Genomic DNA, 17412 nt, shown 5'->3' with positions numbered 1-17412 from the left:
TCAGAGCATCTGACATGGGCTGGCAGGAGGACACAGCTCATGGCCAGATGTGCTGTAGTGCTCCCAAAAGCCTGCAACTGCTACAGCTCAGCACAACCAGATACCAGTTTGCCAACACCAGATGAAATGGGCTTGCCCTGCCAGAGCTCACTTGCCTGCTGGTGCCTGCTCTTTGCCTGCCCTGGAGCTGGCAGGGCTGCAGGGACTCCCACCAGCACAGCCCTGATCCTTCAACCATCATCTGACAGCAACAGAGCCAACAATGGGGCACTCGGCCACAGGCAAGGGGAGAAGAAGGGCAGAGATCTGGGAGCTGGATGGGAAAGCTGATGGGCAGAGGAGTGCCAGTGCTCACCCCAGCTGCCCTGCCAGCTCACCACAGGCATGTCTTAGTCTGAAAAGGTGGGTCTTGGGCAGAGGGCATAGAGAGAAGAATGGGAATCTGTTCAACAACTATCAGCCAAGCCACTTGAACAGAGGTCCAAAGAGACAGTCTGTCCGCGGGATGCACTCCTGGGAAAGGGCTGTCTTGGCCAGCAAAGCCCAAAGTCAGTGTCCAAATGGTAAAGCAAGCTCCTCTGACTGGCTTCCAAGGAGTCTACATCAGCTTGTCCACAGTTACCCAGCCAATAGCAACTCAGATGATACCTGCTGAAGAGTGTCCCTTGGTGACAAAACAAATCTGGATTTGAAAGCCTTGACACTTGTCCCTATAATACAAAATGACTATGTGCCTTCCAGAGCAATACAAGATAGATCCTCTCCAGTTATTTTCTGCAAGTGCCTAGCACAGCTGTCTAGAAATCCCAAAGAACCTGGGAAACATATTTAACACCAGAGCATTTTGTGAGAGCACTAGGGAAGGAATAACAATTTTTTGAAAGGGACATTTTTACAAACTGCTCAGCCATGTTACATTGTAGTGTGGCAAGTCCCATAACTTCTGTACACAGATGAGGGGAAAAAAATGTCCGGAAAGATTTCAAGAAGTAAGTGGGAGGTCTGTATTTCCAGTGTTAAGATAAATGCATAAATCTGTTAGTGAAATTTCAGTTTTTCAAAACACAAGACTCAGTGTTTTAATTTGAAATTGCAAGCTTCATTTTGATTGGTCTTCTGATCAGTCTATACTCTCCAAACAACACTTCTCCACTAAAAAAATGAAACCCATTTTTATTACCCCAAGACCATCTCTTTCAGCAAATACTACCAACAATATCCAACACTACGACATACCCATCTCAACTAAAGTAAGCTACTATCCTCACTTTCATTGAGGATCAGAGACTTTTGGTGCCTTCACACTCCTTTTATTGCTGTTTCTGCTCTTAGAAACTATAATTATCAAGTCTAATCATAGGTGATTTTGCTGGAAATTCTGCTGGCTATCTCAACTTCAATATTCTTGTTCCACAAGAAGTCACTTTGAGCATGACTATAAACCATTGAAAGTCTGACTCAAAGGTGACAGCAGAGTCATTTAAATTGAAACCCCCTCCATCCAAATCATTGGTTTCTATGCTGATGGCTTTTGCCTGAACAATTTCATAAACTATCAAGTTCATAGAATCTCTTTGTAGAGAGAGTATGTTATTTGCCAAGGCAATAAGTCATGAGATTCCCCACCTTCTCTTTCCGGGCAAGTATGAGTGTATAAGGAAACTCAACAGAATTCAGAGAAGCTTCCAAGGCACCAGTCTACTCATCTCCCCAGATGAGTGCTCAAATAGATGTTAGTTAAGGCTAGGAAGATTACTACACGAACTAAAACTACGTGGATCTGCTTCTTAGACCAAGGTTTTCCACCCTAGCCTACACACACTGGCTAAACAACTTGGGGACAGACAGTGAAGTCATCCACTAGTACTGCACAGACATCTGAGGTGCTCACCTACAAAATGCAAAATTATTTGCAGCAGTTTTAAGATAAATAACCATGGATATGCCCCAGAAAAGCATATGATGGTTCAATAGCTCATTAATAACTGCCTGGACATCCATGAAGTAGAGAGCCAGCAGTCAACTGGAACCTGCTATGCAATCAGGCAGCTGTCCAAAAACCAGCCAATCTTTTAAATGTTGTTAAGGTATTCTATAAATGTTCAAGAGGTAGTAAGCACAGAAAGCATAATACTCATGGCCAAACTCCATCAGAAATCACAATGCTTGTGTTTAACCTCTTCCGACTCTTGATATAGAACTAGAGGTGAACTCCATAACCCCAGAACACAAGTTACTGTCAGGAACAGTCAGTTTTGGGAGAAGTTTTTGGGGAGAAGAGAAAACAGAGTACAGAAGGGAATAAGCAGTTCTAGACAGTCACTTTAAAGCATGTTTCACTACCTGCTGAAAAGATTTTAAAACAAAAGTAAGCATTCAGAGGGTGGTTACCTGCTCCATATTGTATCCATGCTTCTCTTTAGCAATGGCAATATATTCGTCCACTGAAAAACAAAGAGAATATTTAAGAACATTTCATATAATGATCAACTCCCCTTTCCAGCTTAAAACCCAGTCCTTCAGCTCAGACTTCAGTCTTGGTCACTGCATTCTCCACAGAGAACTCTCTTGGATAGATGTTATTTCCAATGATTTGGGAAGGGAAGAAAACAAAAGGAAAACAACAGTCAGCAAAATGCTAAATATTTTCCTTAGTAAGCCAAAACCATGCATGATATCCAATCCAGTTCTAGTGCTTTTGAAACATGGTAGATAATATTTCAGAATTTGTTCATCAAAAGTTGATATGACTGTCTCAGCTGTTAGTTGTTTTGGTTTATAAAACCCCCAAAGCAGTTGTGTTCTCTTAAGACTAAAACTACCCAGACACAACCCGTAAGTTCCAATACTGTCAGACTCCTAATACTGCACAACCACTGTAAATAGCTTAGCAAATTTTTCAGCCATTATGCCCCAGCAATTTTCATCTTGGACCAATCCCCACCTCTGGGTACTCTTAGGAACCCACAGGCATTTAACCTTTACAATATGAAGATGCCCTGAGGAGTAATATTTTGTATAGATGGGACTAAAAACCAAATTTCTCTTGCAGTATGAGTAACTGTGCTTACATTATATCAAACAGCACCCATTTGAGAGGACTGGATCAAAGTCATTACCAAGAGTAATGTTCTGAAATCTGTACCCCTGTGCTTGGTCATTTTGAAGTCCACTGTTATGATCAACAAATTACATCCCAAGTTACTTAGCAACAAACTAAAAAATCACTCCCCCTTCCTTCTCTACAGATACTCAGGGAGGGGATGCAAGGAAAAACCTGTGCAGAGCACCCAACTGCTTCGTGGAGAGCAAGTGCAGCAGCTCTGGAAGGAAATGGTTCTGTAGGCACTGCAGCTGCAGAAGCCACATTTCCCATAGTTTGGGCCTCGTGATTAACTTCAGCTTTCAAATGTACTTCTCCCATGGTTTCTGCCTTTATGGACTCTTGTGTGAAGTCTCTGGTGTCCAATAGCACAGCATTTCCTAAAGTCTTTCCTTTGAGCTGGGACACTCCTCAACTCTTCCCTTCAACTGAACCAACTAAGCAATGAATTCAAAAAGTATAGGGAGAACAGAAAGGACAGATAAGAAAATGCACAGCAGAAGAGACTCCTGTGTTCAGCTTTTCATCAATATAAAGAAATTAAATCTAGGTAGTTAAAGTACAGATCCCATCTCACTAGAAATTATGGCATGGTTATCAGTGCCAGCTCTTCATTTGAAATGGTGATCACTAGCTGATTTTCACTAAAAGGTGTTACATAAAGGACTTTAAGTGCCATGAAACGTCCATGAGAATATTAATGAAGCCACATGCTGTGGCAGAAGAGCATGCAGTAAACACAAGGACAGCTCCATGTTACAAAGGACACTCCATGACATTATTGCTCTTCCAAGCTCCCACCTTCAGAACACAACAGGGACTCCCCAAAGGGCTGATGAACCTGTTTGTTGGACCATGTTCTGTATACATTCAAAAGTTTTATCAGCCTATCGAAGAAAGGTGTAGACAATGTGATTCATTTGCATACCTATAAAGTCATCTATGTCTCCAAGTCAAAAATTTTTTTCTCGGGACCATGCTAAACTGGGACAAACCAATCTCTCATTGAAAACAATCTTTTCTTGCACAAGGCAAACATAATAAAATACTTGGACAGTGGAGGTGAAGGGGACAGTGACAGAGACTTCACAGGTTGAAATCACTGCACTGCCTAATAGAACATCCTGAGGGTTACCAGAGGTAGGAACCTTGGATATCAGCTTTGCCATAGAGAAAAAACCAAAACAAAACAGCTTGCAAAATGACATCCCAAGGGCAGAACATGATCCAGGAGGACCACACAGATAAAATGGGGACAGGGAAGGGAACTGGCTCCTCTCTCCACACCATCCCTTCCTTCCACACACCAAACAGAGCAGAGAACAGCAGTAGGATGTGGACAGAAGAACAACTTCGGATGCTTCCAGACTTTATACCACCACTAAAAGCAAAGGCTGCCAGGAAACACTAAGTGCAGCATTTCCCTGCACTACACCTAAATGCTCTCAGTGTCCTTAGGACAAGTACTGCATGTGCAGCGTTATATATTTTGTCTAAGGGGGAGGCGAAAGAAGTAGAAGGAGTTGAATTCCCAAAGTCCAAGGCTGAGTTAAGGTCTTGAATGCTAAGTACTGCTGCATTAACCAGCTCACTTTCACTGTGGAAAGATCTTCAGTTCCTGATTTGGCTTCAGCATCTTGTCCTTTAATATATACAAAGAAGAGATGAGATTGTTCTCCTGTTTAGCATATTACCTTATGCCAGATGAAAATGAAAAGATGAAATGAAAGAATACTTCCTTCCCCTTTTTCCCCAACCTCCTAAAAAAATCATCACAGCATCGTCTCTCCTAAGCAAGAACATTATGAAGGTTCCCCCCCCATATCAATAGGATTTCTCTTTAATCAAGTCAATACACCAGAACCAAAGAGTAAATTATGAGTGATTGGACACCATGAGAGAAGGCAGAATGTATTTCTTGTCATGGCTGGGTTCTTAGTCCTACACTTCAGTGTTACAGAGGAGGAAGAGAAAAGATAAATAAGGAGGAGGCAATAAGGCACTAAATCAACCATGAGCACACAGCAGTGCTCCTTATATACAATAAAAGACTGGATTAAGTAAGGACAAGGGAGTACACCATAGTATGCTACTCTTGGCTTGTTCCCTTCCTGCTTACTGACAGTCCAGCCCATTCTGCTTGTCATTCTTGGCTAACTGTGGGCTCACTTGCTCTGATGCTTGCACCATCTGAGAGGTATGAAAGTCCCTTGAGCAATCCTTCCGATTGCTCTTTCTTTACCATTCCCTGTCACACAAAGTGAGAAAAAGCATGGCACCAGCTGAGTCACAGGATCCCTTTAAGTCTCCCATACCAGTAGAGCCTGGAATTGCCACAAACTTAATGCTTCACATGCCACACGAGATAAATAAGTGCCCTCTTCCATCTCTGCTGTCCCCATGCACCTCTAGAAAGCCCAGGGCAGCGGACACGTGAAATTCTGCTCCACTGCATTTCAGTGGCATTCAGCCCTGCTCAGTGTGTAACCCAGCAATATGTTTAGACATCAGAGTTCAGAGCCAGAGAAGCCTGGGGCAGAACTCTGCTTACACCAGAAGAGACAGTTTGCCAGCACAGCTCTTAGCTGCCTTCCAGAAGAGAATAAGCAAGAGCAGCAAAACAATCCCATGCAATTTCTTCCACCATAAACTACAACCCTACACACTCTTTCTGCCAGCATAACTTTTCCCTCAACAGGGCAGACAAGAGCCCTTCCCTCCCATTCAAGTCATTTCTCTATGCCAGCAGGATATTTCAGTACAGATCAGGCAAAAAGACAACAATACTTGAATAGAGACAGTAGTGTGACACAGGAGATGCATTGCTCCTGTGAAGGCTCTCGTTGCTACTAGAAACCAGATGGGGGGAGGGATGGAGAAAAGAATAATAAACTGGTATTTCTTTACCTATTTGGCTACAATTCTCTTGTATGTATTTTAACTGTGGGGGGGTAATAAGGGGACTCTCCTGTCTGCCTCACACCCAAAACAGAGTGAGCACTGGCCACAGAGCCTCTTTCCACAGCCAGAGTAGCACAAAAGGTGGGGATGTAAAGAGAACAGTTCCATACAGTATCATCACCAAAAAGAAGCACAGGGTGCTCCAATGCTAGAAAACACCCCTCATGGAGATCTACAATGAGATGATGAAAGGACCCTGGGTGTAGCACTAACACTGCCAAAGAGACAATGGAAAAGGAAGGGAGTGTAAAAGGAAGCTAAGAAAGAGGTTTCCCCCTCCCGCCCCCACTATCTAGAGAGTTTCTGACAAAAACGGTGCCATTAACCCCCTGAATTTTGTGGTCTTGTTTCCAGCTGTCTTTCTCTTACACCCTTTTCTTCTGATAACCATCTTCCTGCAAGAATTCTTCACTAGAGGCAAAAGAAAGGAGACCCTCTTGGCTGACAGACGCAGGGAGAGACAAGAGCAAACAACTGCATTGCTGATTTCAGTCCCGCATACTAGAACAGTGCATTGAGAGACAATAAAACAGAAGCATTCATTTCAGGGGGATGGGAGAACTCTGAAAAAGGAAATGACTGAAAGCAATGACTCCCCTCATCGCCATTTGATCAACAATAGGCTCCCTCCAAGTAGGTCTTTCAAGATCATTCCTCCCCCCCCCCACCTAAACTGCCTCTTAATGACCCCACAAGCACTGCATCATGTTTAGTGGACTCAGTGACCCCTAGGAGGGTTTGCAGCAGAAACGAGTGTGCTAAAGCCTAGAGAAAGCAACAAGAATGCAGAGGTAGAGCTCTTGCTGCAACCTCAGTTCACCCCTATTACTGGGGTACTGCAGGAGCTCTGAACACTTTGCATATTACGTGATGCAATACCCTGACAGAACAGGGTGAAATGAGGACAAAACCAGCAGCCTTCACAGCCTCACTTATGTGCTTCACAGAGCTTGATCAATGCTAGAAACCTGTGAGGAATTCTGGATGTGGCTGTACATCTTCCCCTCACTTCCATCTCCCTTGAGAACAGGGGACAAAAAAAAAACCAAAACAAAACAAAAGAGTAGTCAAGACCCAGAACAAATCACTGCTACATAAGGAAAATAAGGACCATGGATTAGGCACACACATGTGAAATTCCTCCGAGTTTCAAAACACAGTTATGATGGTACAAACAACTAAGCACAGTTTTTGCCTTGGCTGTAAAAATGAGCAACTGCATTGCCGTCCCGCCGCCCTGGCAGCATCGGTGGAACCATTCTGCCACCTCGTGGTCCCAACACGGGACGGGAAGCTGCAAAAAGCACAAGAGTTTGGACAAGTGCCTCACTAAAGCCAGCTGCAACGGGAGGCGGTGGGGAGCAGGCAGAGATCAAAGCGAGGTAGCTTGGCCACATTTTCTGGGCAATATCACTTAAAAGAACCCTCGCCTATTTAAAAGGTTCTTCTGCCTTGGAAAAGCTGTTTTCTTCACTTGTCAAGATGTGACGTGTCACAGACAGGAGAGGAGTGGAAAGCCAGAGCACAGCCTCTTTTAACAGTTACTAAGAGCACATAGTACTAATTACACAGGCACAAGGTTACTTAAAAACCACTTCATGCAACTGGAGGGCAAGAAGAGTTAGGGCTCAACCCCACTGCATCTCCATCAGTCTGGATGCAAACTGCGAGGCAGAAAAAAACCAACTTTACCTGGAGCTGCCTTGAACCGGAGCAAGAAAAAATACTCTGCAGCAGGGAAGGGTACCTTGAATTGCAGGACACAGGACACCACAGTCTCATCCTCCCACCCTCCCTGTAGTTCGGATTTTACTTGTTTAGCATCTCTGGTCCACGTACCAAGGACTGTAGGGTACCATTGCATTAGAAGTCCTCTTTGGCAGCAGGGCCAGATTAAGCACCCCTGGCCTCCAGCCACCTCTTCCCACCTGGGAGCACACACATTTGCCTGGAATGCAGGGGAAGCAGACTGGGAAACTTCCATCTGAAAAACAACCAAGCCTCTGCTGCTGCATTAGCTGCCTCACCCAAGCAGCAGCAAAGCCATACAAGTGCTGAGAGGTGGTGGCTGAAAGTATGGAGATGTGCTCTCACCTCCCAGGCTTCTACCACCAGCCCTCCTGATGCAGGCTGCCTCTTGGCATTACCTCTGGAGGTGCTCAAGGTGCTGAACAGCTGACAGCTACCAAAGCAGCAGGATATTCATAAAACAATTTCACACTTTTGATATGGTTTTGTGCCACATAGAAAGCATTTTGCTGGGAGGTTACACAAGCTTGAGAAGGAGCAAGGTCTCCTATTTCCATTAAAGGATGAGACTGGCTCAGCCAAAAGCACAACTCATTCCTTGCCCCAGCACAGTTCAGAGGCAGGAACAGGCATAGCTATGTGAACTAGCACTAGTGAGAAAAGAGTTGCTCCTGGAACGTGGAAACTGCAGCCTCAGAGAGCAGACAACTAGGAATAAAATGGAGTGCCCAACTGCTGGGAGATTTATCCCTTTTAAAAGCCCTGATACTTACAAAAGTAAGTCCTTCCCCACAGAAAGGCAACCAGCCCCAGCCAAGCACTGCATTTTAACATGCTAGGAAAGTGTAGTCCTATTTTCCCCCATTATTATTAATAATAAAAATAATAATACTGGCCTTTGCATGTTCTGTATCTAAGGGCAAGTCCAAAGCTGAAACTCCAATGATGGTCAAAGACCTGCCTTTATACTTCTCTGTAACAGCAGACACAGATGTACTGACAAATCTAGCATAGGTTTTTTTTAGCTTGCCAAAGCTATTTTTAACTCTTTACCAGGAAAGGCCTTTTGCATGTATACATGCTTCACTTTTAAAGCTTTTACCAACATTCATCAAGTTGCACCCTCAGCTGACACTACCACAGCCAGAAAAGGCTCAAGGCAGTGAATAAGGGGGGGACGTGGGGATGTGTATTAATGAGGATTACCCTAAGAAAAGCCAGCCAGTTCATGCTGGCTTGCCTCTCATGTTCTCTTCTGCTCCTTCCTGCCCACTGAAGGACATCCATAGAGGACTCTCTGGGAAGAATGACTTTCACATACGTCCACCACACTTCATCTTCAGCCAGAAATGTGCTCCACTATAGCAATGAACGCCACTTTACATGAGAAGTGGCACAGCTTTCAGTATCTGGAGAGCCCTGGGTACCATGAGCTCAAGCATTTCCATATGTACCATAAAAGAGAAGGGTATGGGAAGATTTGACAGGTCAGTAGCAAAGAGGGAACACTACCGCTGGAATCTAGCACAGAATAGGCAGGGCCACATCAGATCACCTGGAGACCTAATCTGTGACCACACAGGATCTGAACATGGCCAGATCACTCAGCAGCTGAAACCTGATCTTAAGTCAGACACATGCACTGGACTGTATTACATGTAATTAGGCAGAGCACTTGATATTGACTTTGAAGCCAATGTACAAACATAAAACCAGCACAAAGTAGCTTCTGACAGTGAGGGAATACTCATTCCCACACATGACCTTTCAAGACACAGACAGGAAGCTACAGACAGGATAAATGCACAGAGCACGCGCCCAAACAACAAAGTGAGTTTATAGCAGAACAACTCTTTGTATTATTCAGTACAAAGCTCTCAATTCAGTCTGAGGAGTCCTAAAGCCAGATTTATTCTGCTGTCAAGCCATGGCTTGAGTTAACTCTACTGACAGGTTATAGCCTCAGATTATACACTTCAACTACAGGCAGCAATATGCCCAAGAAATGCAAGTAGCAACATTATCAATACAGTTGTGGCAAGGGCATTATTGAAAAAAATTACTTGATCAGATGCTTCACTGCAGGAGATGGTAATTTGGTTTAGAAAAAACTGTCCTCATATAGATTTTCTTATGGAATTTTTGGCTTTTTGCACTCTGAGAACACGTGATCCAGTGCACCCTTTCCAAAAGCCAGATTCACTATTTCAAAAAAATGCAGTTTGAGACACACTGATGACAGAGTCAGTATGACAGACCACAGATCCAGACTACTAGCACTCCAATACAAGGCTTTGGTACTCTACCTAGGAGCATTATCAGCTTTTCATCCACATCATGCTATATATGCCGAAATCCTTGGCATTGACACAAGTCAGTGCAGACCACCATACAGCTTGGTCAAGCAACCTGCTGCCAACCAGCTTCAGAGGCTATCAAGGAATATCCAGACTCAAAGCACTCTAAAGAGGGTTAAACCCTCCACAAGGTTCTTTTTTCAACCTCCACAAGATTTTTGAAAGCTCCTGTCTAAAACCAGAACTGTTATATTCCCTGTTGTAGTAGGAACACAAACTAATAGAAGCTCTGTATCAGACATAGGCTTCCTGAGCAGCATGGGTAACACCAGTACTTCATGACACAGGGTTTTTGTGCAGCACCAGGGCACACACACAGGAGGGGTGTAGGAGCAGAATAGCCATCAGGTTAAATTACAGCACATTATTATATTTATCAATAACAAAGCCTGTGGCAAAAGAGTAGAAGCCATGCTGGCCCCTTTTATAATGGATACAAAAGCAAAAAAAAGTGATCAATTTTTACCCTAGCTACCTCCTGGAAGGATGTCACTTGGATGGAAAGGAAGTATTGGGCAAGCCAGCAGGCAGCAAAAAGAAGGAGACAAGTTGGAGTCACACAGAGGAGCTGCCCTCAACCCATGTGCCAAGAGCTAAGAGCTGTTCACAGAGAAGACTGAGGCTCCAGCTCTAATCTCCCACATTCAGCTCCTCAGCAGTTGCAACAGAACCCCATGATCCTGAATGCTGAGTGTTCGGGTCAAAAAAGCACCACCTACTATTTCAGGTTTTTGCAGCTAACCCCCTCACTTCCAAGCCCAGTCACACAGGCAGCCTCTGCACTCATGGACAAGCTGCATGAAACTTGCTTACAGCAAGATTAGATGAAGAATGATAGGGATTAAGTGAAGTCAGCATGATGTTGTTGGAGAGGAACTAATTCTTCAGTTCTGTTGTCTGAAGTATTACTGAGATGCTTTTGTTCCTTCTACATCTACAGCTAAAAACTATTTTCAGATATTTGGGGAAGGTCCCTCCTGAGAAGGCTTTCCCCCAACTTCACTCATTGTACTACTGGACCTGGGTGCTAAGAATGAGAAAAATAAGGTGTCAAACTTGCTTTGAAAAACTGTTTTCCTCACTTTCATCAGCTGGATATGATCAAGGTAGAAGGAAGAAGAACAGAGACAAAACAAGCACTTCCATTGCACAGAGTGCTGCATAACCTAAAGGAAACAGCTTATCTGGAAAGCAGTCATGGTTCTGCCCACCAGCTGCCTGCTCCATCCCTTTCCTACAAGTTCCTATTCCTGCTTCCTGCAAGAACAGTTTGGATGCTTCATTAAGCAGCTGCTTAATCACTTAAGGAAGGCCAGGAACAACTAAGGTAACAAAAACAAGTACCTAATGCAGCTTAAGGCACAGAGGTTCATAAAATTCCTGATACTTTACCCCACATAACACAGGAACTTGGAAAATAAGCAGAGGTTTAGGTAAGATCCTTTTCTCCACTAGAGATCAAGAAGCTGCCTGTGAACAAACTCATACAGATTGCCCTGCTGCAGGCAGGACAGACTTTAGGAGACACTAACTCAATACATCCACTCCTGCACTTATTTCCTACAGGTCTCAAATCAAAGAGACACAAAGAAAAGTTTTTGACCCCTCAAAGAAGTCCATGCAGAAAGACAGCAAGCTTACACAGCCAGATTTTGGACAACATAATCTTTATAGTAGCCACTAAATCAAAGTATTAGTTTTATGTTGACAGATATTAAAAGTATTCAAAAATACATAAAATTAAGTCAATTTAGAAAAAGTCATGTTGCAGATCCACACAGCCGAAGCTGAAACATGGATTACATACAGGCCCCTCAGCCTGATCCTAAGAGAATGAGTGAAAAAGCCTACAGCAAACCAAGGTCACTAACTAGATCCTGGAGTACCAGTGGTAGGTAGTCAAAGGTTTCAGACAGGATTTAGGAGGCCAGTCCTTACTGGAACTTGTAATTATGAATTACAACTTATGCTTCCAGTGCTAGAAAATTCACTACTACCGTGTTATAATACAAATCTGCATGAGAAGCACATGATCAGGAAAGTAATTTAATATGGAGTGCAAAAATAAGAGTACAGGGAAAATAACTAATGGGAGTGGTTCCTAATTAGAACAAATAATACCACAGCAAACAGAATGTGGTGAGAGAAGCTCTGGCACATGTCCTTGAGAAAGCCCAGCTGCTCTGTCTCCTGGACTAGCACCTCTGTAAAGGTCACACTCAGCAGCATATGAACTCATCACAGTAAGCTGTTACCACTATGACCTCTTCAAGCATTCCTCTGTAAAGGACAAGATCTCCTCCCAGCCTCCCCATCACATCTCTATAAACATGCAGATGTTGGTTTGTCTGCTGACTAACCTTATTCTAAGAAAAAAAAAAATCCTCCAGTTCCCTAACCTTTCTTATTTCTCACCCACAGCTACAGTATCACAGGAAAAAAGTCCTAGTCCTCTGAAATGTTCCAAGTCTGCTGTTCCCACTAAGACCAGCAAGACTGAAGCCTATCCCAGGGTTGGGTCCAAGCAGCTCAGGGTAGCTGCAGCCTGCTAGTTCTCGTCATACTGGTCCTACAACTCACACAGCCCCTATCAGGCTGGCTAAGACTGCTCCCAAACACATTTCAGACCAAGGCTCACTGCCAGGATAACTCTTAACATGGCTGTCACCACTCCATTATATCCACATCACCTTGCCTCTAAACTTCTCTTAGGAACAAAGCTTCTTCCCAGAGCCAGCTCTACTTCAGTCCCCACAGCACCAACAGTAGTGGCAGTCTGGCATTTTCAAACTGGGTCATCTCCACACATTCAGAGAGCGACAGTTTCACACTGCAGTAAAAAGGAGAAACAAACAGGTGGCAGGAGAGAACAAGGAACATGAAGAAACTGGTGACTGTGTCCTCATCACCGCCTCCCCCCCACCCTTCCTCCCAGCACAGCAGCAAAAATTCCTCCAGGATAACACAGCTACCTCAGATAAGACATCCCTCTCCTGGGTACTCTCCAACACATTCTCTCCCTAAGGTTTTGTTTGTCATGTTTGGTTGGGGTTTTTTTTTGTTGTTGTTGTTGTTTGTTTTTTGGTTGTTTTTTTAGTTTGGTTTGGGTTTGTGAGTTTTGTTGGGTTTTTTTGTTTTGGGGTGGTTTTTTTTCTTACACGCTGTACCCTGGGTGAAATCCATACTCTTGTCCTTTCACAATAAATTGCTTTCATGACTCCAACACAAACCACTGCTATGAAAGGGTTAAAAACCTCATCTTAATTTAAGTACTCATTCAGGATCCAGAAATATCAACCAGCAGTAGTAATGATGAAAGAGCTGCTCTGAGATTTCCACATAGCATTGCAACACCAACTAGCAAAGCAGATGACAAAGGGGAAATGGCAGCTAAATCTGAGGTAACTCAGACTTTCTGGGATACACCCATAGCCTTTGAAGCCTAGTATCTTCTTTTTGCTGTTCACAATATTGCTAATACGAGCATCAAAACTTGCCTTAGCTAAAATGAAAAACTGCATCCCTTCACTGTCATCTTTTGAGCATTTTCTGAAGTGCAGCAACTGCAGCTGCTGGGAGAATTGGCCATGACTGTATTATTGCTACAGCTAAACTCAAGCAGAATCTTAAATTAAACACCAGTCCTCTCATTCTGAATTAATGGAATCATATCTTTCAGCTACTATATTTGCATCCAAGCTTCACAGCTGTCAGGTTCACTGCATAATATGAAATTTGGATTAGGGATAAACATAAACCCAATTTTGCTTTTCCATTAATCCTTTTTGCTGTCACTGGGACAGCCAACAAGCTGATATTTCTAGGGAAAAAAGCACATACAATCAGCAAGCTCATGAGTTTGAGTTTTTTGTTATCTAGTGACAAAAGGCAAGCACACAGCTTGTGGTGAGAATTATAACTCCTGAAGTCTGCCCTCTAGAGATGTGGAAGTCTTGACTCTACCTGGCAGCTGTTCTTTAAGGCTAACATTTTTCCTACTACCAAAAAAAAAGTACCTCAATAAAAAAACTTCAGGCAAAAACAAACAGAACAGCCCACCACCACCCCAACAAGAAAAGCACAATACATACACCTCTTCTTTAAAAAACATCCCACAATAATTAACCAGTCACACACACACAAAAGTATAAGCTCAGCTAAGAGTTCAAACAGTATTTTCCACTCCATTGGCAAAGCCCAGGCAGCTCTCACTCTCCCATTCCTGACCAGTGTGGCTGCACTCTCACAGTCTGGGCAGCACAGCCTCTTCTGGGGTTGTGTTATAAACAAGGTCAGAAATGACAAAAAAAAATCCAGCTGTTTCAAGGATCCTGTTTACAGCATGATGGAGAGGAGGGACTTGAAAATCAGCTTTACTGATGCTGAATACACACCAGACTACATCCTCTCCCTCACTGCCTCTGACCTGGGCAGGAATGCCTGGCCACCAGGGTGGGGTGGCTCTTGGGTACCTCTGAAGCATTAATCCCTTCCACTCTAAATGCATCCTGTGAAATGGGGATTTCATCTTCTAAAAGGGAGATCTTAAGATCAGCACTTTTCCCAATTTACTCTCTCCCACTTGTGGTTTTCCACTCACATTTATGTGAGTGTTGCTAGGGCATGCACCATGCACCCCAAGGAAAGTAAGAACTGATGACAGTTGATGGAATCATATGTCCACAGAATTCACAAGCCAAAATAACTGAGCTGAAGGGGAAGGATATGTCCAACCAGAAGTCCTTTTCAAAACTGCTGTGGCTCAGCTACACACTGAAAATGGAGACTTGCCACACAAAAGCATGATCAGACACACTCAGCAACCTGTGAAGACAAACATTTCCCTGTCATCTACTCTGGCAGTCATTTAAATTCAGACAAAGGTGATCTCCAAGCTTGCTTAACATCCCCTTTTAAAAGAGAAACTAAAGAATACTCAATAGTCTAATCTATGCAAAGATTACCCCTTGGAACTACAACTGGAGACATGCTCTGGCCGCTTAAACCTGCTATCTGCCCTCAGAAATTTTGACATTCATCTCACCTTCACAACAGAGGGCAGCTACCAAAACACACTCCCACTCCAAGCAGGCTATTGACACACTAATGACCAGGACACACTTGCAGACTTGGTTGGGACATAGGTTTTTGAGATCCTGAATGCCAACTCATAGCTTCTTAGGGTGGAGCACCACTGCTCCAGGTTCTCAAACTGTTACCAAGACAGTGTCACAGTTCACTAAATCTTGCCCATCCAGATACCACAAGGTTAATATCCTTAGTAACCATAGCAACCAGCACAGTCTTCCTCCATTAGAGCCTCCTCAGCTGGCACACTGCTGCCTCCCCAGCATCAGGTTTTGCAGTACATTTAGGGTCCTTTCCCCCCACCAGCCACAGGGTTTGGTTAAGCACATCAAGAGGATGTTGGAGGACTTGCTGCTTCACCTAATTCTGGCATTCCTCTGCTCCCATGTGCCCTGGGAACTTCTGCCTCTGTTTCACAGGGGGAAGGACGTTGTCTAAATTCATTCCAAATGCACCAAGACAGGAATAATGCAAAGCAGGGAGCAGCTGCAGCCTCGAAGAGATGCCATGGGGTAAGGGAGGGAGGGACTGGTGAGCATCCAAAGCTGGCACACCAATCCAACCATCAGATCAAACAGAAGCAGCACTGCAAGATCAGGGGACTCAGCTGCTGCCTGTGACCTACTGTCCCATGGGTATTAGGGAAGCATCTGCCTATTCAGAGACACCCCATAAATCCACTGGAAGCACCACCAAGACATCAGCAAGAAACCAAAACTTCCATCTCGCAGCACACGCATTCTGTCAGGAAGAGAGCAGAAAAACTACTTTCAAAACAGAGCTTATCACTAGCAAAACAATACATCTTCCTCCTCTGGTAGTTCACCTCTGAACTGCAGATGCATAAAAGCAATCATCACATCCTACCCTCCCCGCTTGGTTTTCATCCCTTGCTCCTGGGCAGCTGCAGCATGCCAGCACTTGCTCATTTCTAAACCAACCCAATGTCACTTTTATGGTTCCACCCATTGGCGTACTTGGCACAAAGAGAGTCACTGCTGTTTTATTAATAGCTTCATGCTGGCCCAGCTCTAGCCTATGCAGGCTTTCCACAGCATCATTATCATGCATTTTTCACTATTTCCCCCCTTCTTCCCCACACGCCACTCAAGAAGAGCAGATGCTTGTCTTCCATATAGCTGTCCCTATTCCTCAATGTCACCTTGCTCAAGGCCTTGCTCCTCCTCTTCTCTCCCCATCTCCTTCCCCACCTTCCATAACAGCATCCCAGAGCAGCCAGAACAGCTGCCCTCTGGGGCACCAAGCCCTCAAAGACTCTCTGGAGTCTCATTTTGAGAGCAAGCTCTTTGTCAGAGGTCTGACACCAGACACAGCATATGGGGTATTTGAAGCAGAGCTGGACAGGGAGCACAGTTATTTTAAGTTCAAAAGTTCAGTTACTACACAATGACAATTCTTTCTTTTTCAGAAAAGACAGGACAGACTTCTAGGTTTGGCCTAGCTTTGTAAAGTGCTCACTAATGGTGGCAATTGCTACTCAAGTGACCTCTCAAAGGCAAAGTCTGGAAGTAGATATGGAACATTCTGGCAGCATTCCAATTTGGTATTAATATGGGCAAGGCACTGAGTGGTTTGTACCCAGGATTAATGGTTAACAAGGCACAGGATAAAAAAAGTGATCAGTGTGCCAACACATACCTTTTTTTGTTTTTTCTGCTCTACCATACCCATCATTTCATGTCAGCCAGGCAAAAGGTTCCTCCAATGTGATTAAATGATTGCTTCAGCATATGAGGTGCATGGGGCCCAAACAAGCTTTAACTACTAGTATGAGCCTGAAGCATCAGGTATGCAGATACCCACCAGGTCTTGGCTGACACACTGGTCTTTCCAGGATTCATTTCAGCAGCTTACAGAGGACATTCCCACCACTTCTGCTGGTTTGGCCAGCCCTCTGCCAAACCCATCAGCATGCTTTGCCCTGAGCGTTGTCACAGATCTGCTCACAGTGTTTTGTGGCACAGATTCACCTTTAACAGAGGTGGCTTTCATGAGGTTCACTGATTGAACAGAACCATCCTGTTCCTGAGACCTACAGCTCACTCCGAGTGGAAAGCTAACATGCTGCACTAACTTCCTGAGCCACAGGAAGAGGAAGAATCTTTGACTCTGAAGAGTTCACCACAGGAACAG

The 17412-nt window shown here is 44.1% G+C and overlaps 1 protein-coding gene across 1 annotated transcript in view; it reads right to left on the bottom strand.

Annotated features, from left to right (window-relative positions):
* The window catches only part of RCOR1 (REST corepressor 1), an 83435-nt gene that overhangs the window by 21256 nt on the left and 44767 nt on the right, over window positions 1–17412 (bottom strand). Inside the window, exon 4 of the mRNA XM_030452264.1 lies at window positions 2392–2444. Within this exon, the coding sequence (XP_030308124.1) occupies window positions 2392–2444 (53 nt within the window). The remainder of the gene's footprint in view (window positions 1–2391; window positions 2445–17412) is intronic.

The sequence above is a fragment of the Calypte anna genome, chromosome 5A, assembly GCF_003957555.1.
Source record: "Calypte anna isolate BGI_N300 chromosome 5A, bCalAnn1_v1.p, whole genome shotgun sequence".
Taxonomy (NCBI): Eukaryota; Metazoa; Chordata; class Aves; order Apodiformes; family Trochilidae; genus Calypte; species Calypte anna.
This window is presented reverse-complemented; position numbering and strand designations above follow the sequence as displayed.